Raw genomic sequence first — 26,024 nt, 5'->3', positions numbered from 1 at the left:
CTTTTTCTATTTTTTACTTTTTTTTCTCTTTCTTTGGCTGATATAAAAAATACTTCGATATGATATTATTGATATCAATATCAGAGAGGTCGAGGCTGAAGGTGAAAAATTTAAATAATACTTCATCATTAGCCAATTGGAATGCGCCAAGCATATTCTTTTTGGATAACTTCACCTTTATTTGGAGGCATTTGTTAAAAGCTTTGAACTTTTTCATAGTCTTTATCTTCAATTTTTCTCTCTTCTCTTTATGTCCTCTGACTCAGACCTTAGCTTTGTATCTCGGCCTGAGCATCATTAAACTTAAGGTCGACCTACTCCTTCATGGACTTAGTTAAGGCTTCATCAATCGAGAAGGCCTCTAGCTTTGTTGTCAGCTCATTGTTTCTCTTTTTCAGCTTAGCTTAATTTTTGTGTGACATACTGAGGCTAGACCTGACATTGTCTAATGCGTCTGAGCTCTTTTTATGCTTTTTGACCAGGATGGCAATGTTTTTATCAACCTTTAATAGGTGACCTATGACGAGGTAAGCATGGTGGAGTGCGTGGCTAGTGTTCTTAAAAAGTTAAGGTGAGACTTTTATTGGACTACACGAAAAGAATTCAGACTTAAAAAAATGAAAAATAATAAAAAATTGAGCTAAGGTCAGGTAGTACTCACTAAGATGAAGGATCACAACCTTACAAAACTTTCTCATCACATCGAAGTTTGTGGTAGGGTCATTAGTTAGAGCATACTCCAACCTTGTCAAGATTTTCTCTAAGTTGAGCTTTAATACCCTAGCCTATGGGTTTTTTATGGTGGAAAAAAAGACCTTCACTCATGGTTTTTTGGTAAAAAAAAGAGGTATTGGTGTTAATGTTGAAGATAGATCTTGATCAACCCTACATTTTATTTTTTAGGCTACAGAATAGTAATGTAATAAGGTATTAATGACCTTGTCTCCTTTACAAGATAGGGTCTTGAGTTGAATTTTCTTTTGGCCCTTTTTAAGTCTGAAATCATACTGGTACAACCTAAAGCCAAAGTCATCATTACTAGCCATCTTTACAAAATCGAGCTAATAGTTAGATAAAATCAGGTTAAAATAAACTCCTATGAGGTTACCTTAAACCCACCCTAATATAGGTATTAATGACATTGTTTCTCCTACAAGACAGGGTCTCGAGTTGAATTTTCTTTTGGCCTTTTTTTGGGCCTAAAGGCATGCTAGTACAACCCGAAGTCAAAGTCATTATTGCTAGCCATCTCTGTAAAATTAAGCTAATAGTTAAATAAAATCAGTTAAAATATAATCCTAGAGGTTACCTTAAACCTACATTAATACTTTGTCTTGTTTATTATGTTAGAGAAGGTCAGCTTGTGGGCATCAATGACGAGTTCTCCTTTACAAGTGTACTTTAAAATTTTATCTCGATCTTATAGATCTAGAATGAAAAGAGTCACTGGAGTGTCCTCAAAAGCATTAGGCCTATTTCTTATCTCCCATGTCTTAACCTCGAGAATAACTCTACCTCAAACTCACCATATTTATTTATTTTTTACTTTTTGAGGTAAAAAAATAGTTTTTAATTTTTTATTAAGCTCGAGCAATCAATAAATAATTTTTTATTAGATCGAGCTGTTATGTAGTACCACCTATTATCATTAAGGTGTTTTTTTAAAGAAAAAAATTTCTTAAATAGAAGAAGAGAAGGAATAATATTTAAATGCTAACAAAAAATATAAAAATAACTATGTACCATATAGAATTAGAAGTGAGTTGAGTAATGGTTAAATTAAAAGAATTAAAAATTGAAACAAATAAAGAATGAAATAAAAACTTTGAATCGACCACAAAAGAAGCCTAATATACATAAAGTCAATATGGCTCTAGTCTATTAGTGACCCGATATGAGAAGTTCGATATTATTATACTATACCCCTATTTGAAAAAAAAATCATCAACTGAGTGCAGACGTGATGAGTTAAACAAATGTTAAGATAGTCTTCAAGATTTGCTCTGCCCTTTAGTTCACTCATCACATCCTTAAGGATCATATTAAGGTCACAGGGAGTTTATACAAAAACCTTGACCAAATCATCTTACCCCACAAAACTCCCTCCTTGCCATCATTTTTTTAGTTGAGGTACTCTCTCGTTATGTTCTTCTTTAAAACCTTTCTCATTAGAATCATCGTCAGAAAACTTAACTTATAAGAAAAACTAAGATTTTGAGGTGAAACTGTGGCTTAGAGTAATTCAACTCCGAAAGAAAAGAGATGAGGTAGAGATCCTTCAGAAGAGAAAGAGATCTAGACAAGAATTGATTTGAGTGGAATGAAAGTGACAACTAGAGCATTGATAGAGAAAAGAGTAAAAATAGAAAAATTTTGATATGATCGGGAACAACCAAAGATGAAGAAAAGTTGATCATAGAAGATGGACCAACCTAAGAGATAGAAAAAGGTCATGGATTTTCTAGGTTGAAGTATATTTGAGCAAATAGCTCATTCATGCTTAGGATCCGTTTTTCTCTTGCCCGAGCATTTTATTTATTTTGTCATTTCTTTTTTTCGAATATCAGATTGAACTAGAAAGCCATCTTTTCACAATTATTGTTCCTAACAGATGGTGGAATCAAATCATCATCATTTTACCCACATTGACCCCGCTTAGGTTTTACTTGGTAACTTTCGACCTCCCCGGAACTTACACTAGAAAACATAGTTAAAAATATGTACCAAAGAAAATGTAAAAAAACTTTAAGGCTGAAAAGCATTTAAGATCAAAATATTTAAAAAAATTGGATCGAAAGCAAATAACATAAAAAGGTGAAAAACTAGAGCCCCAACACCCCTTTATATGACGTATAGCATATTAGAGGAATGGCACAGATTATGCCATACGTTAGAGTAAAAACATGCAAACATTTATTCGTCTTTCCTATCCAAATTTTTTGCTCAAACTACCTCTCTTTTTATTTAATACTGGCAGACTAGGTGGATCAAATGAACCTGAGCTCGAATAAGCCAGACCATACAACTCCTCAGAATGGATCGAATGCCTAGCTCGTCGTTAAAGTTCAAAGTAAAGGTCTAAACATAAACCCCTGAAATAAAACACAAGTCTCATGTCGACTAGACGAGCTTTGCCATTAATTTCAAATCACTCCGAATAATTTACACCTCAACAACCTTCAAGCTGGCCATACACTTAGTTCAAGGCATATGTGTAAGATTAGATTCTCACCAGATCGAACCATGACCTAAGATTATTTATCACTAAATATTTACCTTCTCCATGACGTCAGCCTCGAAGAATCAAATTTCACATTATTTCCTTATTTTTCACCTACCCTACACTAGATGCGTTGACTAAACATCTAGTAGCCTAATACTCAGACTACTTGGCAAAAGGATAGAATGTTAGGGGCATTTGGTGGTCTAAAGGACATAGTGGTCATTTTTCTTTCTAAAAGCTTTCAGTAGACAATTAAGGGTATTTCTATCATTTGGGCTAACCTAACATGTTAGGTCGATCTGACATGTTCAGTGCCATATCAGCTTGACACTGTCCTTTTATCCCATGATGATTCTCTATTGCTTACCTATAAATATAAAGGTCTAGGCACCACTAAAGTAAGTTGGTCCTAGACTCATTTCCTCTTTCCTACTTCCTACTTCCTTCCCGACCTCATTCTGTCTGACTTACGGGTTAAAGTGTAAATGTAAGGAACACACATTGCCTTTGCCTCTTATCGCCTTTCTCTTTCGTTTTTCCAGAAACACCCTAAGATCGGAGCTTGGTACAAACAATATATATGTCATATCCTAGAAAATTACTTGCAAAATTAAATGCAGATTAGTTTAAAATGAATATAATTATAAAGTTATAGATTATTGCTTTTTTAATGATGAATATGATCACTCTTTTTTTTTTTGTTTGTCGATGAAAATTAATCTTAAATTTTAATCAAGATTTAATATAATCGATTCATGCATTCAATAAAAAAATATATTTTACAAATTTAAGTTTAAATCCTAGCAACGATAATTTTTTTTCTATCCCAGATTATGATTTTATTATAAAAAAAAAAAAACCAACCTTGAATTTCATGTTTCATAAAACGATTAAAGAATTAAGCTTCCCAAAATTAGAAAACTAAAACCCACATCTGTAAATCAAGAAAACAAAACATGCTTTTGCTTGATGAGGAAATGTGTGTATTTAAACAAAGTTTTTGGTTGTGTAAGGCAAGTAATGTCTAAAGAGTAAATTGACTAATCCTTTGTGGGACAAAACTTACATGAAGCTTCATAGGTAAAGTTCATGAAATTTTTTATTAAAAATGAAAAAATAAAAATTTTAATAAAAAATTCAAACTTATATATTAATAGAATTCAATGTGAAAATCAATAATATGTAAAAAATTATTTAAAATATTATTTATAATTCAAATTTGATCGATACTTATTTAACAGTAAAAATTATGTTAATAGTTTTACTAAAAATATTTATTTAATAAATATATCAAAATTTATTCAAATTTTTTCAAAATTTATATACTTGACCTATATGTCAAGATTTTTTAATTTATCATTTTGATTTTCGATTTTAGTTTTTATTTACTCATTTTTAATAAAAAATTTCATAAATTTCACCTATAAAATTTTATGTAAGTCTTTTCTATCTTTTGTGTGTGTTTAGGGGATGCGAGAGACATGCAATTAATTTTTCCTCTATGCGACAGACTATACCACCAAACTTGTCTTTAAAAAGCATATTGGATGATGGAAGCAAAGGAGTGAGTTTCTTATCCTCTAAATAATTGACTACTTTGTTGTCCCATTTTCGACAAAAACAATTCAAAACATCTACGTACGCTTGTGAATGCATAGAAAACTCCATAGGGTCATTTGTTCTTTTATATGTTGTTTCATTGAATTCATTCAAGCGTTTACATATAATCAATCCAAAAAGCAGCCTTGTCATCTTTTTTTTTTTTTTTTTGTGTTCATGTTGCTGCTTGGCAAAGGAAAGGTAGGGGAGTTTACTTTTTCAGCCATTATAATACTAAATGATCTGTTTATTTATTTATGAAAGTCTCATCTTTCGACCTTTAAAGGCCTCTTTCGAGGCTTTCCTTTTGACCTTTTGCAAAATTACTTGCATGCAGGGCCACAGCCATTTCACTAATTACTTGCAAAAGCACTGTGCATCAAAACGCATTTTCATAGTCAAATGGTTGTTCTCATGCATGGGATGAATCCAGATGCTTGGATAAAAGGCATACCTTTTATCTAGATGCATGAGAACAATCATTTGACTATGAAAATGGTTTTGATGCACAGTGCTTTTGCAAGTAATTAGTGAAATGGCTGTGGCCCAGCATGCAAGTAACTTTGCAAAAGGTCAAAAGCCAAGCCTTGAAAGACGCCTTTAAAGGTCGAAAGATGAGACTTTCATAAATAAATAAACAGATCATTAAGTATTATAATGGCTGAAAAAGTAAACTCTCCTACCTTTCCTTTGCCAAGCAGCAACATGAACACAAAAAAAAAATAAAAAAAGATGCAAGGCTGTTTTTTGGATTGATTATATGTAAAAGCTTGAATGAATTGAATGAAACAACGTATAAAAGAACAAAATGACCCTATATAGTTTTCTATGCATTCTCAAGGATACGTAGATGTTTTGAATTGTTTTTGTTGAAAATGGGACAACAAAGTAGTCAATCATTTGGAGGATAAGAAACTCACTTCTTTGCTTCCATCATCCAATATGCTTTTTAAAGACAAGTTTGGTGGTATAGTCTTTCGCATAGGGGAAAAATGAATTGCATGTCTCTCACATCCCCTAAACATACACAAAAGATAGAAAATACTTACATAAAATTTTATAGGTGAAATTTGTGAAGTCTTGTATTAAAAATAAGTAAATGAAAACTAAAATCGAAAATCAAATTGAAAGATTGAAAGATGTCATATATATATATATATATATATATATATATATAGCAACGATTTGAGCATACTTATGACTCATGGTAGACTTGGATTTAGGTTTTAGTTTTTGAAAGATTTAAGTGAAATTTGTGAATTTTTTTATTAAAAATAATTTAATAAAAATTAAATCAAAAATTAAAATGGATAAATTAAAATATCTTATTACATAAATCGTGTAAATTTTTAAAAAATAATAATAAATTTTGATATATTTTTAGATAAGTACTTTTTTGTTAAAAATTTTGACAGAATTTTATCGTTATATAAGTATTTATCAAATTAAATTATAAACGAGATTTTTAATTTTTTATATATTATTATTTTTTTCATTGAACTCTATCAACTTATCGATTTTGATTTTCGATTTTAGTTTTTATTAAATTATTTTTAGTAAAAAACTTCACAAAACTTCATCTCAAAACACTTCATATAAGTTTTTCTCTTAAGTTTTCTCTATTTTTTTTTATTCTTCTTCCTTTTTGGTCATTCATTTCATTATGTCAACTTAGAATATGTAAGGATTATAGTCTAGCTTTGTTCGGAAGGTTGATGAGAAAGATTTTCATCAAATCATCTATTATTTCAAAAAGATTTAATCTCAAAATGATACGATATTTTTTTCACAGATCGTTTAAATAAATAAATAAATAAAAAGGATAACACAGCATATACTACAATTGTCTCCAGAACAAACACAAAAAGGACTTGAGTTGGGCAACAATATATAGGAGAATAGGAAACACCATACATCATAGATGCTTTGTTTCGACTTTCAATTCTAATATATGGTATATTAATATTTGATATGACAATACGTTACTATGTACCTTATACATACACTCAACAACAATGTACTGACACTTTTGAACAGTATTATACGTACAATATCGAAGTATAAATGTACGTATTTGATGCATTGTTTGTATGCAAGTAACAATATTTCATATTGCATAATGCATACGTAAGTAGTCATGTAATATTTCTCGAAAATTTTCTTTAAAAAAAAAAATGGTGTCAGTAGGCTTTTAAAAATGTTATATGATTGAGTTTCTTGTTATAATGATAATGATGATGGAGAGGATGACTCTTAATCGGTTCTTCCATTTGTTAAAGACTTGAAATTATTTAATAAATATCATAAAAAAAAAGGAATTAAACACCTTTTGAAAAATGAAAAAGAGTTTGATCTTCACAATCAAATCTTTTTCCTATTTGACATACTAAATTCCTAAAGTTATGATCATGAGAGGAAGGCAAAAAAGAGGTAAGGGTTCCTTTTCCTATTGCGAATCGAGCATTATTGGCTTTTACTGTGAAGATGATGTAGGAGCCATGAAATCAAACGTAACAATTACAAAAAGAAGGAAATTAAAATAAAAAAAGAAAAGAATTCTGTGATTTATTTTCATTAAGTTTTTTTTTAATCTTTTTGGGTTTATGATGCTTCAAAAATCCAAATTAAGTGATCTCATTTCCACATAATTAAGATTAATCTTCACATAAAATTAAATTAAATTATCAATATGAGCATGTATGGTGGATCTGTCTTTACCCATTTATTTAGTTGAAATTAGCTTCAAATTAACATTGCAATCATCACATCATAAACATGACAGTGAGTGAGTGGCTAAAAAGCTTAAAAATTTCGCTTAATTGCCATGAAAAGGTGCTGGCATTTCGCTAAGGTTAAACGTGCATTTTCCATCTGATTTATTTTGATAGCGGAGCTGTTTGCACTTTATAAAGGTCATTTACATGGGCGGATTCATAGTTTAATTTAGAGTGTTTATGAATATCGTTAAAATTTTTAAAAAAATTAAAGATTTGAAGTAAAATTTTTTTTAATGCATCCTTAAAATTTTTTCGTAAACACCATTTTTATGGATTAAATTTTTAAGTTCATCGAAATAAATTTTCAGTGCTTGATTAAATGATTATTTAATTATTTTCCATAAATATTATGAATATTCAAGTGTTTTTGTTGTTTTTTATTTAATGAATTAAAAAAGAATAAAAGAGTTTTTTTTTTTTTTAAGTTTATAGATCAATATTTGATTTTTAGGGAAAATATTCTGAAAATAAAATTTAGACATAAAAAGGAACAAAAAGAAACAGCCAACGACCACCCAATAACCAGCCAGCATCGGCTGGTTCATCCTTAAAACTTCTAACCTATTCGATCCGTTTACATCGTCCTTCTTCGAGGACTCTATTTACTTATCTCTCCCTAGAAAGTTCTGATATTTACAGGATTAGTGTCTTCCTAATCCAACGGTAAGTTCCCCCTCCTTTCTTACATGACCGAGCACGAGTTCGGATTCTCGTCACTGAACATCTGAGGCGCGTGGTGCTGATACCGCGGGTCCATCATGTATCCTTGATTTGCATACCAAGGATGCATATTATACCCTTGATTCATATTCATGTAACCAGGATGATTCATGTACCCAGGATGATTCATGTATCCGTACTCGCGATATTGATTCTGGTATCCCTCAATTGCGTAACTCGGATTACCATACACATGTCCGTCCGACCAATACATTGGCCGTGAGGGATATGCATATCCATGATACTCCATCTTGCTTACCTCCATCTTAGCTTCACCACCGTCACCTTCTTTTTTCTCCCCGCCGCCCTCCTTTTTCTCACCGCCATCTTCTTTTTTCTCACCGCCATCTTTCTTCTTCTCTCCGCCGCCTTCCTTTTTCTCCCCGCCGCCTTCTTTCTTTTCTCCACCTCCTTCCTTCTTCTCGCCAACCGCAGCAGCTTCTTTTCCTTTCTCTTTATTATCACCTCCGGTGTCTTTCTTCTCTCCGCCGTCTTTTTTCTCACCGGCGTCATCTTTCTTGGGTGAAAATACATCGACACTTCGTCTCAACTTCTCCTTGAGATAAGGAATGAGGTCTTTGACGTCCATTGTACCTTTTACGGTTACTAAATCTTTCGCTCCATCCACGTTCACCGATTGAACTCCTGTAAGATAAAACAAAATCAGGATTAACCCTTCATTAATAATACTCCACCTTGATTAATTAAACAAGATTACGTCATCTACGCTTATAATCTAATCTTAATTCAAATAAATCATAATTAACTTACCATTGTATTTCAAGATGATTTTCTTAATTTTGCGGATACAACCGTCACAATGTGTTCTAATCTTCAAAGCTACCGTACTCTGAAACCAAATAAAATTAATCACAATTAATTATGCTAAGCTGGAATTAATCTCTTTTTATCATTAATTAAAACGTCACCGGAGTGTTTGTAAATTTACCTCTTTAGGTGGTTTTTTCTCTTCAGGTTTCTTCTCAGCGTCAGGTTTTTTATCACCACCACCGCCAGCGGCGGCTGGGGCGTCATCTTTCTTAGGCTGAGGAGAAATAAGGTCGACTTTCTTCTTGGTTTTCTCAGCCAATCTATCCCTGACTTTGGCGGGGTCCACTTTGCCAATCACCGTTAGTTTGTTGGCTCCACGATCCGTCTGCACTTCATCCACACCTTGAACCACCAACAACAACGTCCGAGTTAGGTGATTTCAGTTAGATTTCCAGTTCGCCAATCCTTATCCAATTCCTCGATTTTTTATTCAAATTTGACGGATTCCAAAACTTAATTATGATCATTTAATAGATTAACTAAGATTAATTACCATCGTAATGCTTAATCGCGCGTTTGATCTTCTTAGCACAACCGTCACAATGCATATCAATCTTGTAGACGGCGGTGACCTTGCCGTCATCTTTCTTAGTGCCGGCATCGGCGGCGGGCTTCTTCTCGGCTTCAGGTTTAGCTCCTTGTTGCTGGAAAACAAAGAACCATACAAATTTTTAAGCAAAAAACAAAACAAAAACCTAAAATCTTTGAAAATTTGAAAGGAAAAAACCAGAGAGAATGTGTCGTAACTAACCTCACCCATTGTTTGACCGAATGTTAATTTTATTATGGGCTTTGGTTGGTTTATAGTTGGGAGAGTGAGAGGGCTAGTAAAGAGCTGTTTGAAGACAAGAATTGGTGGCAAAGGGGAGAATATATAGAGAAGAGTGGCCTCGATGGTTATGTATGATGATGATGATGATGATGTATGTTATGTAAGATGGTTGAGGAATGAACTGATGATGATGATTGGTTTTAGTGATGAAGTCAGGAAGAGTGGGCTATGAATTGGTTTTTCTGTTTGTTTAAAATGCAAACCGTTTTTATCATTGGTTTAGCCGTCGGATTGGACCAATGGTTGTAGCGAAACGACGGCTCCGGTTCATCACCCTTCATAATCGGCCTTTTTGGTGTGAAATGACTTGGCTACCCCCATTAATGTCATATTTAATTTATGAAAATAATTCTGTAACCTAAGATAATTTGATTACCCTAGAGAAGATTTAAAATTGGATTAAGTAATGATTATCTTTTATTTAGAAATTACAATAAAATTTTTATGACTTTTGCTAATGAATGGGCTAAGTTATTTTTAAAAATTATTGTTTATAATAATATTATTTATATTAAATGTAATAATTGATAATTAATATTATAAAATATAATACATTAAAAATAAATTACTTAATGTAATAATTACAAAAAAATACTTTTAGAACATCGGTTAACAAACTTGTTATAATTTATGAAAATTTTGATCTAGCAAAGCTATCTTTAACGTTTTAAATTTGGATTAAACTGTGATTTGCCTAGAAGTATGTAGAACATTTTTATTATAATGTCTAATTCTTCAAAATTTTATGTTATTGTAATACAATTAATTATATATATTTGTTTTCCACATGATGTATATGTATAATAAATATATATTTTTCTTCAAAAAAACAATTATATATGAGTATAAATTTATTTACACCAGTGTAAGTATTATACAATTTTTAGTCTTTGAATCAAAATTAAATTCATAACACTTACATTTAGCCATTTTGATTCAAAAATTAAAAAAAAAAATGTAATACCTATACTAATGTAAATGAATCCATTATATATATATATATATTAGTGGTGGAATAAAAAATTTTATTTAGTGGGGGGCTTAATTTAAATATATTAAATTATAAAAAACACCAATAACAAATAATAATACTAAAAAAATTAAAACTTTTATATTCAATCATATTGTTAAAAATTTTACAAATGTCTTAACCCGATTTTATATTTTGAAAACATTGTATAATAATTTTGTTATAAATATTTTTGAACATATATTTTTTTAATGTACACAATTAAGCTATTATTCAACCATTGGTATTTATTTCATTTCATTACACAAGTTTTTAAAATGTCTATTGCTGAAAATATTCTCGCTAGGATAACAATAACAAATTGTAGAATAAATACTAGTTTCAATAACAAATAAAACTTGATTAATGAAAATTTTTAAAATTTGATCTAAAACACACATAATTTTAATTTTTTTTATCTCAACGGGAGATATATATATATATATATTCTCATAACCTATGATCATATTTTATATACAAAATTATGATAGGATAAGTTAAAATGATATTATGAATATAATTAGATTAAATAATATCATCTTATCTTATATTTGATAAATGCAATGATTAAAATAAGATAATTTATTTATTGATCAAAATTATTCTTTCTCAAAGTTTACACAATTTAAATTATTGATATAATTTTTAAGGGTATAATAAGACATGTAAGTTTAGTCCCATTAATTAAAAATAATTCTCTCTGAGAATATTGAATCATTATATATCAAGAGAATAATAATTTTCTTTGTAATCTTATCTTTTTCAATTAGATGTAAATCAAATCTAATATAAAATGATTATATATTATTTTATCAAATTTATGCGCCAAACGTGAACTATATATATAATATATATGTATTAAATTGGTTTGAAATTGTGTAGTTATCACTCTTTCCTTCAAGAGAAATCATGATTTCTTAGTCTAATATTGGATTTTTCTTGATAGGGAAGGGTGAGAAAACAAAGGCTTGAATTTGATCCATAGGCTACATATGTGGCTGCATTGTTAGGAAACTTAGGCATACAAGGCCTAGAATCCAGCTGAAGTTAGGGGATCGAAGGCGTTGGGCAGAGAATACTAATCCAAACTCAAATTATCTTTCGATTTTATGAAAGCAAACAAATCCATGCGGTCAATTTTTGTCAAAGAATTCACACTTAGAGAGGTTAACAATTGCGTAACAAAACTGCCTTGATGCTGAATATCAACATCACGGTGTCCATTCAGGATGGCTCGCAAGCTATACTGTCTCATCACAAACTCAAAGAGAGATCAGATGGATGTTCTGACTTTGGAGAAGGATGCTTACAAAATCGGTGATGTAATTAACCAAAATCTCAACGCCCACCACCGGTGAGAAACTGGCGAAGGCTAAGGTCTTTAGCGGAGGAGGGGGGAGGGATAGATTTAGGGTTGCCAAAAAAGACGTAGGGACCTCGATTTTTTATCGTGATATTGACAACCTTCTCTCTCAATGATATCCTCGTGGGTACCTTCGGGCAGGCAGCCAGGCCCGCCATGGCAAAATAATCTTTTCTTTTGTCAAACTCGAAAGTGATAATAACAAAAAAGGATGATGTTCCATTTGGTTTCTAAATTATTGTATATTTTTTAATATTATATTTAAATTAAAAATTTATTAATTAGATATCTAAATTATATTTTTTTATGTATTAAGTTACCCTTAACTCTTAATACTGTTAAAATAATATTGATATAACATTTAAATACTAACATAAATGACACATGATTTAAACAAATTTTAACATATTTTTAAAAAGATTTTTTATTAATTTTTATTCTTAAAAATAACATATGGCAACTGCTTGATAATCAAATGTCATCCACTTCAATATTTAAATGCTATATTTATATTATTCTATCAGTATAAAAGTTAAGACAATTTAATATACAAAATTAAAGTATAAGTACGTAATTAAAATTTTTTTAATTTAAATATTACATTAAAAAATTTACTATAGTTTAAGGATCAAATGAGATATTATCCATAATAAAAAAATATTGGTGGGATTTGTCATTAACCAAAGCACAGCATCGTTTGTTGCAAAAAAACTATTCGGGATGATTGGAGAAAGGAAACATGAGGATGTGTGAAATTTCATAACCAATAATGGATTTGAGAAAAAGAAATGGAAAATAACAACAGAACCAAATTTGTTTCATGTTTGCTTTGATTCAATGAATCAAAAGAACTGCATAGCCTTAAGCTTATTCATTTATTAGTTATAAGGTTAGATTTCACTCTCAAAATTAGACTTCTTTATTTAAGGAGAGATTTTTTTTACTTTAGATATTTTTTTATTTTTTGCTTTTTGAAAACCATCCCATTTGAAATAAGATTCAAACATCAAACCATCAGCTGAGCATTTTGTTTTTGACTATTTTCTTTGATGTTTTTGACAAATATATATATATATATATTTATAATGTGGTAATATTGGATGTTAGTGCTTAAGATTTCATTTTAAAGGGGATAGTTTAGTTGACAAAGCCATAAAGATAAGAACTCTATTTCTCTGTCAACTCAGAATTTAATTTTTTATGAAAATATTTCAAAAATAAAATTTTAATGTAACGAATGTGAACGTTATTATTTATTATGTGATTAAGTAAATGTATGTATAACATATGATTTTAAATTTTAAAAAATTACAGATATTGAAAATATGAACTTAAAATAATTATATAATCTAATTAAGCTAAATCTTTTTTATTTTTTGAAATTTTTAATATGCCCTTAAACCCTTTTTATCTTATTATATACTTACCTGAAGAAGATATTATGTGCCTAAATTTTCTCGAACATGTAACATTTAAATGTCAAACTTTAATGACATATCAAGGAATAATCAACCTAACTAAGCTAAGTCTTCAATTCAAAATATTTGGCACGTTAGGAAGTTGAGTTTTTAGTTACTACCTTCCCTTATAAATGCTCTCAGTTAATATCCACCATGCGCGAAAGCAAAAGCACGACAAAAACCTACATACTATACTAGCACTAATAAAAAAGTAACACACATTAAAATTCAATGAGTGTGACAAGTGCACATACCAATCACTCTCAATTATTGCAACCCACTTGAGATTTATTTGACTATATACACTTTATATAAGTTTGAATTTAACATATTAATTGCATAACCAACTTTTGCACCCATCCAAAAGGTAACACACATTCAATATTTCCTTCTTAGTTCCTGTTCATAGCATCCAAATTTGAAAATTTTCAATCCTTAAATCAGATCATAATCATCAAGTCTATGATTTTAGGCCTTGAAGATTAGGGATTTTGCATCTAGAATCCTTACTAACCCTAACTCAAATATAAATGAATTTTGTTAACGAGTGTTATAATTATTATATTAAATAATTTATTTTCAATAATATATTAAATTTTGTAACATTAATTATGTATTATTATATTAATAAAATATTATTATAAATAATATTTTAATTAACTTTAAAGAGTGCCATGAAAATACTTATTAACAAAATCCAATAAAAACCCAATCTACTCAAAATTGTAAGAGCCCAATCTTCTGTATTAGTTGGGCCTAAAAAGCCCTATACTTTGAAAACCCATTTAAGCCCACACCCAAATGAATAAACCACGCTATCTGCAGCGGAGGCTTTAATCTCCGAAAACCTTAGAACCTTTTCTGCCATAGCTTCGGTGCGTTCGTCGGCAACCGACAATGGCAGCAGGAGCAGAAGCGCTGGCGGCAGGCCCGGCGCTAGAATCAGAGGCTCTGTTCATTAGGAAGGCAGGGAAGGAGATTAGAGATCATGGTTACCCTTTTTTTTAAGTTTTAAGTTGTGTTTAATTATGAACATATTTCATAGAGAACATATTGCAGAATGTAGCATAAAAATTCTCAATCCCATTACCAGTTCATAAACACGGATCTAGACGTGACGATCTAACATACATTATGATATGAATATAATATAAATAAAATATAAAAAAGTGATATAATTTAAAATTTTAATGATAATTATATATATTTTTAATAAAATTAAAAATATATTTTATATTTTTGTGACGATATAAATTATAATATGTAATTTTCATATAATACATATCATGAATATATGAATTTTAATATTTTATATAATATGAATAAATAAATTAACATATTTACATGGATCATGTTTGTAAATATAATGATCAAAAGCTTGCCTGTAAAAAGAATAAGGTATTGACTTGTAAATTTCAACATACTAATTGCTTTCTCCAACTCGAATTCTGGATTTCTTCCAACCAGATTGGATTGTGGCATTGTATTACACCATAGCTTTTAGATTTGATATTCTCATTTCTCACAACTTTTTGCTAGAGACATAGCGATTTAATAATGTCATGGATGCATTAGACAATGAAATTTCAAATGAAAGAGAGAAGAGAGCCTCTAGCTTTAATATCAAGCCATGACTCATCAAATTTAATGGTCTAATGTCCAGCATACAAGAGCAAGAACTCGATTGTCCAGATCCAATTTTTACAAGGCCAGAATTGAGTAGGAATCATGATTTTGAAGGACCCTTTTGTCGAATGTTACGTGTCAGCCGCTTGTTGGAATTGATCGGATAGGGTATCAAACAGAAGACTGACACACTTCCAGCATTCATGTGGGAAAAAGAAAAAGTAATTAGAAGCTTCAGATTTTCTTGCCTGTCTGTCTTGATTTATTGTGAAATAATGGAGAATGAAAATCCCAGTGCCCCACTCTGAAGTTTCAATCATGGTTAGTCCAGGGGGTAAAGTACTCACTGTTTCAGTATTCCAAAGTCTTTTTGAGCACCATGCTTTTCGTGAAGTCGAAGCTTCCGACAAAGTGAAATCTCCACTTCTATCTAGATCCTTGAACTGTAACATACGAGCAAAGACCAAAGCAATGCCCAAAACACTAGTATTGTTATATTCATATTTTTTAAGGATAATTGTTTTGAATCAAACAAAACATATGTGTTTTGAATCAAACAAAACATATGTTAGACATGGATGTTTTTATTAAGAAATGACAAAATTCATGAACTTTTGTATTAATATAAAATTTCAATCGGCATAAGTATAAGTATATATACATTCGAAAATAATAATTTGAATTGAATCAAATTCGATTTAATTTTTTTTAGATATTATATAATATTATAAAATTTTAAAATTTAGTTTGAATTCAAAATAAATTTTTATATAATTTGAATCAAATCAAATTTTATTAGTTTAATTTGAGTTATTAATTTTTAAAGTTTAATTTTTTGTTTTTATATATTATTTTAATATAAAATTTTAATATATTTAAATAAATTTTGATATAAAATTATTATTTTATTTTATAAAAATTTACAATATGTATAAATTAAAAAATATATAATTAAATTAGATTAAACTTTTTTAATTTTTAATTTTTTAATTTAAAATTTGATATAAATTTAATATAAATCGAACCGATCAAATTGTTTTAATTTTTTTCACCCGTATCCCCAATCCCAAAATTTGGGCCCTCAGACCAGTCCATGCCAACCCAACCTTTATTCCCCTATCCAATCACCACTCAAAAAAAAGAGAAAAATAAAAAGGAAAAGGCTACCAACATAAAACAAAAGCAAACCCTCACAAAAATAAACTTTCCCTCTCTTTCACAATCTTCACAGCTCTTCAAGCCTTGAAGCGCCATTCCTTAAAATAAAAAGAAAATCCCTCTTTCCTTTTTTTCCTCAATTTCAAAGTTCAGTTGTTTTGTTTTCTTACAGAAATAGAATCAAACAGAAAGAAATAATATATATTTTTTGTTCCAAGCAATTACTGACTATGGTCATTAACTTCTCTTCATGTCCAGTATCCACTTGTCATTAAGGTCAGTTCTCTTCTGGGTTTCTTACAAAACCTCCAAATTTTCACTAAATTGTTAATTTTAATTTTTGAGTTTGGTTTTTAAGGTATGGTACCTGGGAATAACCATGTTCAGAACCATAACCGCCAAGAAGATGGGGAGAAAAACCCAACTAAGAGAGGAGCTTCTAGGTCGTGGGGCACGACCGTTTCAGGTCAATCCGTTTCGACTAGTGGTAGTGTTGGCTCTCCCTCGAGCCGGAGTGAGCAAGCTATGGCTACACCAGCTAGTGAGAACACTTTTTTAAGATCGAACCATCTCGATATTCACGGAGATGATGCTGGATCTCATGGTACTGTTGGGTGAGTGCTTGTCTTTTTGGGATACCCTTTTATCTTGAGTTTATGATAATTCTGTTTAATGTTTGATTTGATTGTGGGTTTTTGAAGAAAGGCGGTGAGGTTTAGGGTAGATTGAAGAAAATTCTTGAGTTGTGCTTTCATGATGTAAATTTGTATTTGTTTATGCTAGAATTTGGTAAATATTATCGCATGATGCATGAAATGAACATTGTTTGTGGGCTACAATTGGAAAGATTGTTTAAATTGGTGAATCTTTTAATTTTTTGGTGTCTGCATTTGTGTTGTCCATGGCGCTTTATCCTTGACTACTATCAAAATAATGCAGTTGTTGGGACTGGTCATACTATGTTATAATGCTTGAGTATTCCATGAATTTAACTGGTTGCCTGTTTCATTTGCAGTAGTAAAAATAAAAAGAGAGGTCAACGTGTAATTGGAGGTGATAAGAGCGGCAGAGGACTCCGCCAATTTAGCATGAAAGGTTTTGTTCCCTCCTTTCCATTTTCCTTACCTTTGAAAGGTTGTAATTTATGGTTAAGAACGGATTGCATTAAAAGCTCAATCACATTTTGTTTGTTGTTCTGCCATGGACATTGTAGATGAGTTAGCAGTTGTGGCTTAGCTAACTGATTTCTTGTTTGAACTGTCTTTGGTTTCATCCAGTTTGTGAAAAAGTGGAAAGCAAGGGAAGAACCACATACAATGAGGTCAGGTGGTTTCTGAAAGTCATTCTTTCATTCATGTTTGCTGTTTCTGGTAAACTGTCCATTTTGGCAAAATGATCTGAATTTTCCCTGAATTCATTCTTTCTGTGTTATATGATATATGCAAAGGAAAAATTTCTTTATCATTGATACTTTATTAGTGGATTAGATATATGGATTGTTGGGTAACCAGGGTCCAAACTAGTTGGGCGTTTGACAATTACTTTTTGTGGGTCTGGGTTTGCATGCCTCGAGTCTAAATCGCAAGACTATGATATCAAGATATAGAATTAATGCTATATCACTCCAAAATTGCCCTGTAGAATGCTTCTATTGTGTATATGAGACATCAATGGATAGTAGACCTGACAAATTGATGTCGTGGTGATTCCTTTCTCATCAATCCAATCTACTTTAATTGCTTACTAATCTATAGTGGCATGTATATCTCATGATTAAGTGGTTTTTGTTATTTTAAGCATCAAGCAAGTTCCATTATGTATACATATAATTCTTGTACCCTTTCAAACTTTCAAGCAGAATGATACTGTTTTTCTTTTCAAATTGATATCATATAGTAATGTGATTCATGCAAGTTTTTCCTTCTCATGCTAGCAAACACATACTTGTACACATATGAAGTTGAGCCTTCATTTCTTAACATTTCAAAGATTTGGAAAATTATTACTTTGTCTGCTTATAGGAGTTGGAAGTTTCAAGGCTTCACTTCTCACTTGACAATCGTCATTGGTTGCTCTTCCTTTTACCTATTAACAGTTTATTTTAAACGCCCACATCGTTATCTGAGAGTGAAAGTTATTCCAGGTAGCAGATGAACTTGTAGCTGAATTTGCTGATCCTGGCAGTAGTGTAGCATCACCAGATCAGGTTTGCAATTATTTGTTCATGCCGATATATTATTCCCTGATCTGTACTCGTGCATCTTTTACCCTAAGAGAGTGAAATTAACAGTATTGAACCTTCCTTTGTTTCTTTTAATCTAACAGCAACAGTATGATGAGAAAAACATCCGGCGAAGGGTTTATGATGCTCTGAATGTACTAATGGCAATGGATATCATATCTAAGGATAAAAAGGAAATACAGTGGAAGGGACTTCCTCGTACTAGCCTGAGCGATATCGAAGAATTAAAGGTGACAATAGAACTTCCATTTTTGTGTCTTTTATGTTAAATAGGTTTGAACTGTGACTATTAAGGATCTAATATTGAGCTTAACAAACTCCTCAAATTAAATAATACAGACTAAACGGCTTGGACTGAGAAATAGGATTGAAAAAAAAGCTGCCTATCTGCATGAGTTGGAGGAACAGGTAAGAAGAGCACACTTTCAATTTTCACATGTTTGTACATAAAATTGCTTTCCACATACCCTTATGTTGAGAGTTTTCTTTTTTGCTAAACATTAAGTTGCTGCATTTAGAGAGAGAGAGAGAGCGAGAGAGAATAACATCAAGTTTCACTTTGTTCCTTTTTGTGCCAGCATTTGTTGATGTACTTGTTTTGTTTCTTAGTTTGTAGGTCTTCAGAATTTGATACAACGAAATGAGCAATTATTCAGCTCAGTAAATGCTCCCAGCGGGGGTGTGGCTTTGCCCTTTATCTTGGTGCAGGTTTGTTATCTTCTCAAGTCTTTCATTCTTATAAGGAATTAGAAATTCCAGATATTGAAGTTATGCCACGAAATTTTCGGCTTGTTAGGCAATTTTTTTAATTTCCTAGCTCCTTTATTAGGCAAAACTCGTACTTGCTAAAAACTTAAAAGGAAAAAAAGGGGATACCATGAGGTTTCTTTTTTAAGGCTAAAAGGCTATCATGGAGCATGTACTCAACACTCAACAGATAAAAAGTGTGTTTTCATATTTATTTGGACTCTTCCATTAATCATGAGGCCTCTTAATTTCTCTTCTCTTTTTCTCTTATCATCTGAGAATTGCAGACACGCCCTCATGCAACCGTTGAGGTAGAAATATCGGAAGATATGCAGCTGGTGCATTTTGACTTTAATAGGTAAGATATTTACACTATTTTAATAACTTGCAACATCCATTCAACAGCATTTGGTAGGTGTTTTGAGTCATTACCATGCAGTGTAGGGCAAGCATGTTTTCTCATGTTATGATGGGAAACCATGGAATGCCAAAGAGAGAGAAAGAAGGGGCTAGTCAGGGTAGAGGGGTAAATTCTATAGTTTGATAACCTTCACTTGACAAGTAAGCGATAAGTGATCGAATGCTTGAATCATCTTTTGATTCATTGCTTACCTTTTCTTTTTGTTCCTTTTAATCTTATTGGTGTGCTGTTTACAGCACTCCATTTGAGCTCCATGATGACAACTATGTTCTGAAGGCGATGAAATTCTGTGAAACACCACTAAGTGACGAAATGGCACACAATTTTTCTGCAGATGGTGAATGTTCTAGTATGTCGACAATGTACCAACAACAGATCCTTCCTCCCCCCAGGACAAGCACACCGGGTAGGCCTCCTATGTCACCGCCTCTTCCCGGAATATTGAAAGCACGTGTCAAGCATGAACATTGATAGTTGAGTTTCATGCTGAGTACCATGGGGAATAAGCTATTTGTACATTATGTAAAGTAATTTGCCAGAAGCATGCCCTGTAAGATCATCCTTGCCTCATAATATTTTACCCCACATTAAGCCTGATTAGTCTGTTTGCTTGAAGGCTATTCATGGGGTATCGCTTCTGGCAAGTCCAGTTTTTACAGTTTCATAATTTGCTCTTGTAATTTTTTATCCTATTTTCTCGTCCTTACTGAAGTAGAAATTAGCTTACTTTTGTTAGACCGAAGAAATTGTTCGATGCATATAGAATCATAGAATGAACTAGTTTATAAAACCGCATTTGCCCTATTACTTTTTTCTCAAATCATTTATTCAGTTTTACTTCAAAGAATTCTTTTCTTGTGTGATTGCAATAAAAAAATTTGCATTAATAGATTTAATTTTAAATAATATATCCAACTCTGTTAAAATTATGTAAATTAAACTTTATCCAACCATAAAAAAGGGAAATTTTAAATTAATTAATTGATTAATTAAATTACTAAAACTGAAGTGAATAATTGAATCTTTCTTCAAAATATTTTATGTATACTAAAAGGGGTTTTCATAATTAATTATTAAAACGACATCGTTCTGCCGATTCAAAAGAGATAAAGACACCGCCTCACCAGTTTCCTCTTCGATTGGCCTTTTCCGCTCGGGGTTTTTCAAGGAGTCTATTACGGAACCCTAATTTCCCAAATCGCAATCCAAAGGGAAGAGAAAAATGGGGGGAGAATGTCCAAGCAGTAAAGTAAAGAAGCGAAGATTTTCTCACAAGAAAGCTCGCCGCACCAAATTACTCCTCAAAGATATCCTTTCTTTTATTTTAATTTAATGTAATTTTCCTTTCTTTATGATCAAAAGTTTTCCTTTTCTACTCTTTCTATTAGTTTTTCCGTGACTGAGATTTTCGATTCACGTGACGATATCCTTTGACTTGAGATAAAATTCATGAACTACATCTTACAAATTAGTACTGACAAAAACATAGAACAAATTTTCACAGCAATCAACAACCTTCTACCTTGATTTAAGCCTGCCTGGTACTGTTGCATTGCCCATCTCTTTTAAACAAGAACACCATTTAAGCATGACTAATTACTCAACTATTGACCAAAGTAAATCTGTTACTATTCACATAAATTCAACTAATATTGTCTTAAATTAGGAATATAATTGACTTGGCAAATCATGAATTGAACATCAGTCGTGCGCATTCCAAAATGCACAGGGAATGTGGGAAAATTAAAAACCATGGGTTGAGATTATAAGTTTGGGATTATAGTCATTGACTTGTGGATAAAATTCTAGCTAAATATTGCAGTGGGATAACAACTCATAAACCCAGAATTTGTAATCCATTAGTAATGAACTTCAGGTCTTCAACCTTTCTCAAGGTGAATTGGTATCTTACATCTTTGGGATCGAACTTTCTCTGTCAGCTCTTTTCCCAAAATCTTTCCAGGAACTGATCTTGGGATATCATTCAGGAAAGTGACTCTTTTCAATCTTTTGAAAGGTGCAACCTATGAACAATAAAGACACCACAAAACCAAAAAAAAAATGAAAAAGAGCCCATTCAAACAGTATCAGACTTGAAAGACTGATTGAAGCAGAACCCTGTAACTTGATCATATGTTCACTAAATTGAAGCTTATTTTTACCTTGTGTAATAGTCGGTCCATGAATCCATATTTCACCTATCCGATTTGGTGGAAGGGGTTTCATTGTATTTTCACTGACAATTTTGGATTCTATTATAGGCATGAGTAGTGTTCCAGTTGAACTAGAAGAACGAAGCCTTTCCGTTGGATTCTCCAATGAAAATTTTCCACCAGCTTCTGTCATACCATATCCCTGCGCCATGTTTGTATTTCAAATCTTGATATGCTATTGCTAATGAAATTTATTAAGAGACACAAGCCAATTAGCAAGAATGGACTGGACCCAAATTCTCATCTCCTCAGCAATATTTCAAATGCCTTTGAGCAGATAGAGCAAATCCCACCCAAATCCCCTACTCTTTGATCTCAATAATATTGTTGACAGAATAAAATGAAAGACATCAGATGTGGGAATTAGGAGATTCGGTTAAAGACATCAAACATGGGAAGAATTAGAAACAAAACAACCATGAAACCCAAGCATATGTTCATGGCTCAATGAACAGAAAACCCAACCCAACAAACCAAAAAAAGCTCAAAGATAGTCCCATATTTGGAATTTACAGATAAATCTTATGTTAGATTTTGAAATTTTGAAATAAGAAATAAATAAATAAATATATATATTTCGAGTTATTAACTTTTTTTTTTTTACAAAAAAGTTTGCATCATAAAAAATAACAAAAATGATAGATACTGAAATTTAAATTTAAAACATATTAAATATCACTTTCTTAAATTATAATAATTCAATTAAATTAAATCTTGTTTTTTTCTTTCTCTTTCTTTTGAGTCTATTATTTTGAGCTATGAAAATTTTGTATTTATTTATTTTTTTGGGTAAAAATAAATTTAAAGTAAATATATTGTTTTTTTTTTTAAATTAAAGTAAAATATATCATATCTAATGATATAAAATAAATAATTAAATATCATACATTTAAAATAATTTTAAGAAATAACTCAAAGTCAAGATTTTTACATAAAATTTTTTTAATCAATTAAGCCGGCTACTCTATAGTTATCCAATTCAATTTTAATTTTGTACCTTCAATATAAAATTTCTAATAAAATAATAAAAAATCCATAAATAAAAACCGACCAAAGAAACACAAAGTACCGAGACCGAGAAGTCGTAGACGAATCGTTTCAAACCCGGATTCTCAGCTGCCATAAAGACAAGGACAAAGCCTCATTCCTTTACGCCACGTGTCCATTTCACATCTGTGGCGTCTAAACTTTTCTCTTTCTCTTTCCTTTTCGTCTCTCTGATCATCTCTGATCCTTCAATTTCTCTTCTGGAAAAAAGAAAAACAGTCTTTAATGGCTACAACATCTGCTATCTCTTCTTTCTCTTCGTTTCCTTTCCTATCCCGTTGGAGAGAAACCAGTTCTTTTCTCCCAACTTCTTTCAGATTCTCAAATCGTCCCTCTCGTTTCCTTCGATTCTCTTTCAAAGCTTCAGATTCCGGTAGCTTTCCCGGTGAAGATTCTTTTGGTTTCTTTCCTTGGTCCCCTGGTGACAACGGTAAAGAAAAAAACCCAACTTTTATTTTCACTTTATTTATGCTTAATTCTCGAATCTTTTTATTTACTTGGTTTAAAAGAGTGAAATCGTTAAAATATTTCATACCCAAATCGTTAAATATAGTTTTACGCCATTTTTTGTCGTCAAAATCCAAAATTTGAGATTAAAGTTGCTTCTTTTATGCCACGATTTAGATTTTTTTAATTGAATTGAGTAAAGGGTCATAGCTGTTAAGGTAAATTTAAGTGAAACATGAAATGTTTTAAGTGTTGCATTGTGATTTTCGTGTTGATGGACTATTAAAACCGTTTTATATTTTATTCAAATTTGCAGATGTGGAATGGGTTCGAGAGGACAGAGTCACTTTGTTCACATCAGATGGACTGATTCAAATTGGAGGTTCAATGGTTCCTCGGCGTCTAACTTTTTCAGATGTAAGTATCTTGTTATTACTCACAATTATTTAGGAGTGATCAATGTCTTATTGATCAAAGAGGATGGAAGTTTGAGCAATTGAACTTTGATGGTATAAGGGACTCTAGTTTTTTTTTTTTTGTTTCTTTTATGCTGTGCATCATTGTAGAATATGGTGTCAGTTGGCTGAACAATTTTGTTGTTTGGGCAGAAGAAACCGGGAAAATCAAAAACGGCTCAAAGATTTCAACGGTTTCAAGAGAGTGATTACATGGATCCTAATCAAGGCTTATGTCTAGGTGCTCTTTTTGACATTGCAGCAACAAATGTAAGGAACTTTTATGCTTTCATAAACTCGAGGATTTCAATCCTACATGACTTACATATGTTCGATTTTCCCCATCTAGGGACTTGACATGGGCAGAAGGCTTTGTATCATTGGCTTTTGCCGCTCCATTGAGATGCTTAGTGATGTTGTTGAAGTTACTGTTTTAGAGCATGGTGGGGAGGTATGCACATTGGACCAGAATTGTCTTTTCTTCAATCAGTACTATGTTGCATTTTTACATATATGAAGATATTGAATTGAAAATCGTAATCTAAAACATTATATGAAACATTAAAAAATCATCTTTTATCACATGGCCATAACATTTAAGATATTTTCACCATATCTTCAGTATTAACTCTTTGTTCCTTTCTTTTATTAGTTAGTATAGTTCATATCGATGTATAGTGTTGATATCCAGCCGAGGAAAGTTTTAGTTAGTATCTTGAAAGCTTGACAGAACTAGTCAACTTGTGGCTGAAACTGGCAGAAGCATTCTTTTTGTTTGTTTAATCAGGGACCTTGTTTACCTATTATTATTGATATGAAAAAAAAAAAAGCCCAAATTCTGCTAAATTTTGCTAATTACAACGATAGTTTGTTGGGTTGTGTTGGAACTTGTGTGAATGGACCTTTGCCTTGGCTCCCTCACAGCAACCTAATAGTCTTATTAGTTTACAACTGGCGGTCTTAGAGTCCCATTTTTCGGATTTAATCAGCCATGCAAGTCTTATCTATTTACTAAACAAACCACGAAAATATGTATGCTGAATTTTCCAAGTAGCATCACCATTCTTCAGCTTTAAGTGATCTTCCTTAGGCTGTGAATCAAAAGTAATGTCACCGTTCAATCTCATGGTTCACTTTCAAAATGTGGTTTCATGTCCACCTATCTAAATAATTCTCTCACAGAACTTGCTGACGAGTAATACTTTTATGATCATCGTGCATTGAATCTTTTTGAGGGTTTACCTCTTGTGGCTACTTGTAATTTTGAAAATTGCCTGTCGATGATTTTTAGGTCGTTGCGGCTGAGAAGGCTATCAAAGGTGGTTTGCATGAAAAGCTTACCATGACAGTTGCAGTGCCATACCTCTGGGGTGTTCCCCCTGCTTCTGATACACTTCACCTTGCTGTACGGAGTGGTGGAGGGATTGTGGAGAAGGTTTATCGGCAATGGGATTTTTTGTAAGTAATTCATCAGTTTCTTCTAACCATCACTTGTATTCCTGTGTGCATTCTGTACATAAAATTGTTGTATTTGTATGTACCAAACTGAATGTTGTATTCTAATTCACTGACCTAACCATTATTTGGGAATTAATTGTCAATATCCAATTGATTATTCTCAGTTCTCTGTTTATGCCATCAAATAATGCCATGGGCCACATCAGAAATGTTGATATGCATTGCTTAACATCTAAATTAGATTACTCTGAAAGGAAGTACTGTTATCCTTGAAACTCGTCGGATACAAATTACATATATACATATATATATATATATATATATATATGTATGTGTATGTGTGTGTGTTGAGTATAGAAATAATAACTCGATGTTGAGTTGGGTTAGAATTGTATT

General features: G+C 31.5%; 4 protein-coding genes across 5 annotated transcripts; 2 read left to right on the top strand and 2 right to left on the bottom strand.

The window, feature by feature from the left end:
* Nucleotides 1–8,058: 8,058 nt before the first annotated feature.
* LOC111296182 (heavy metal-associated isoprenylated plant protein 5-like) lies at nt 8,059–9,991 on the bottom strand. Its single transcript, XM_022890309.2, has 5 exons — nt 9,902–9,991; nt 9,644–9,794; nt 9,269–9,492; nt 9,091–9,169; nt 8,059–8,964 (listed from the first exon to the last, which is right to left on the bottom strand). The coding sequence occupies exons 1-5, from the start codon at nt 9,908–9,910 to the stop codon at nt 8,282–8,284; spliced, it is 1,146 nt and encodes a 381-aa protein (XP_022746044.2). The 5' UTR covers nt 9,911–9,991; the 3' UTR covers nt 8,059–8,281.
* A 6,615-nt stretch (nt 9,992–16,606) lies between these two features.
* Nucleotides 16,607–20,828, top strand: LOC111297367 (transcription factor-like protein DPB). Of its 2 annotated transcripts, XR_002691098.2 has the most exons (11): nt 16,607–16,874; nt 16,957–17,212; nt 17,614–17,693; nt 17,876–17,919; nt 18,742–18,804; nt 18,924–19,070; nt 19,180–19,248; nt 19,450–19,548; nt 19,875–19,945; nt 20,027–20,113; nt 20,245–20,375. XR_002691098.2 is itself a non-coding variant. In XM_022892118.2 (10 exons), the coding sequence occupies exons 2-10, from the start codon at nt 16,959–16,961 to the stop codon at nt 20,477–20,479; spliced, it is 1,062 nt and encodes a 353-aa protein (XP_022747853.2). In that variant the 5' UTR covers nt 16,610–16,874; nt 16,957–16,958; the 3' UTR covers nt 20,480–20,828. The 2 variants fall into 2 exon arrangements, 1 of the variants encoding a protein (XP_022747853.2); XM_022892118.2 differs by lacking the exon at nt 20,027–20,113 and having other exon boundaries at nt 16,610–16,874; nt 20,245–20,828.
* Nucleotides 20,829–21,855: 1,027 nt separating this feature from the next.
* On the bottom strand, nt 21,856–22,557 carry LOC111296717 (putative CoA ligase CCL7). Its single transcript, XM_022891156.2, has 2 exons — nt 22,171–22,557; nt 21,856–22,032 (listed from the first exon to the last, which is right to left on the bottom strand). The coding sequence occupies exons 1-2, from the start codon at nt 22,370–22,372 to the stop codon at nt 21,989–21,991; spliced, it is 246 nt and encodes an 81-aa protein (XP_022746891.2). The 5' UTR covers nt 22,373–22,557; the 3' UTR covers nt 21,856–21,988.
* An 815-nt stretch (nt 22,558–23,372) lies between these two features.
* On the top strand, nt 23,373–25,791 carry LOC111297376 (uncharacterized). Its single transcript, XM_022892127.2, has 5 exons — nt 23,373–23,698; nt 24,032–24,132; nt 24,324–24,440; nt 24,520–24,621; nt 25,462–25,791. Exons 1-5 carry the CDS (start codon nt 23,494–23,496, stop codon nt 25,630–25,632), a joined length of 696 nt encoding a protein of 231 aa, XP_022747862.2. The 5' UTR covers nt 23,373–23,493; the 3' UTR covers nt 25,633–25,791.
* Nucleotides 25,792–26,024: the final 233 nt, after the last annotated feature.

The sequence above is a fragment of the Durio zibethinus genome, chromosome 12 (genome assembly GCF_047325235.1).
Source record: "Durio zibethinus cultivar Kanyao isolate XHJ-2024 chromosome 12, ASM4732523v1, whole genome shotgun sequence".
Lineage (NCBI taxonomy): Eukaryota > Viridiplantae > Streptophyta > Magnoliopsida > Malvales > Malvaceae > Durio > Durio zibethinus.
The sequence above is the reverse complement of the archived record's forward strand: the minus strand, read 5'-3'. Positions and strand labels throughout refer to the sequence as shown.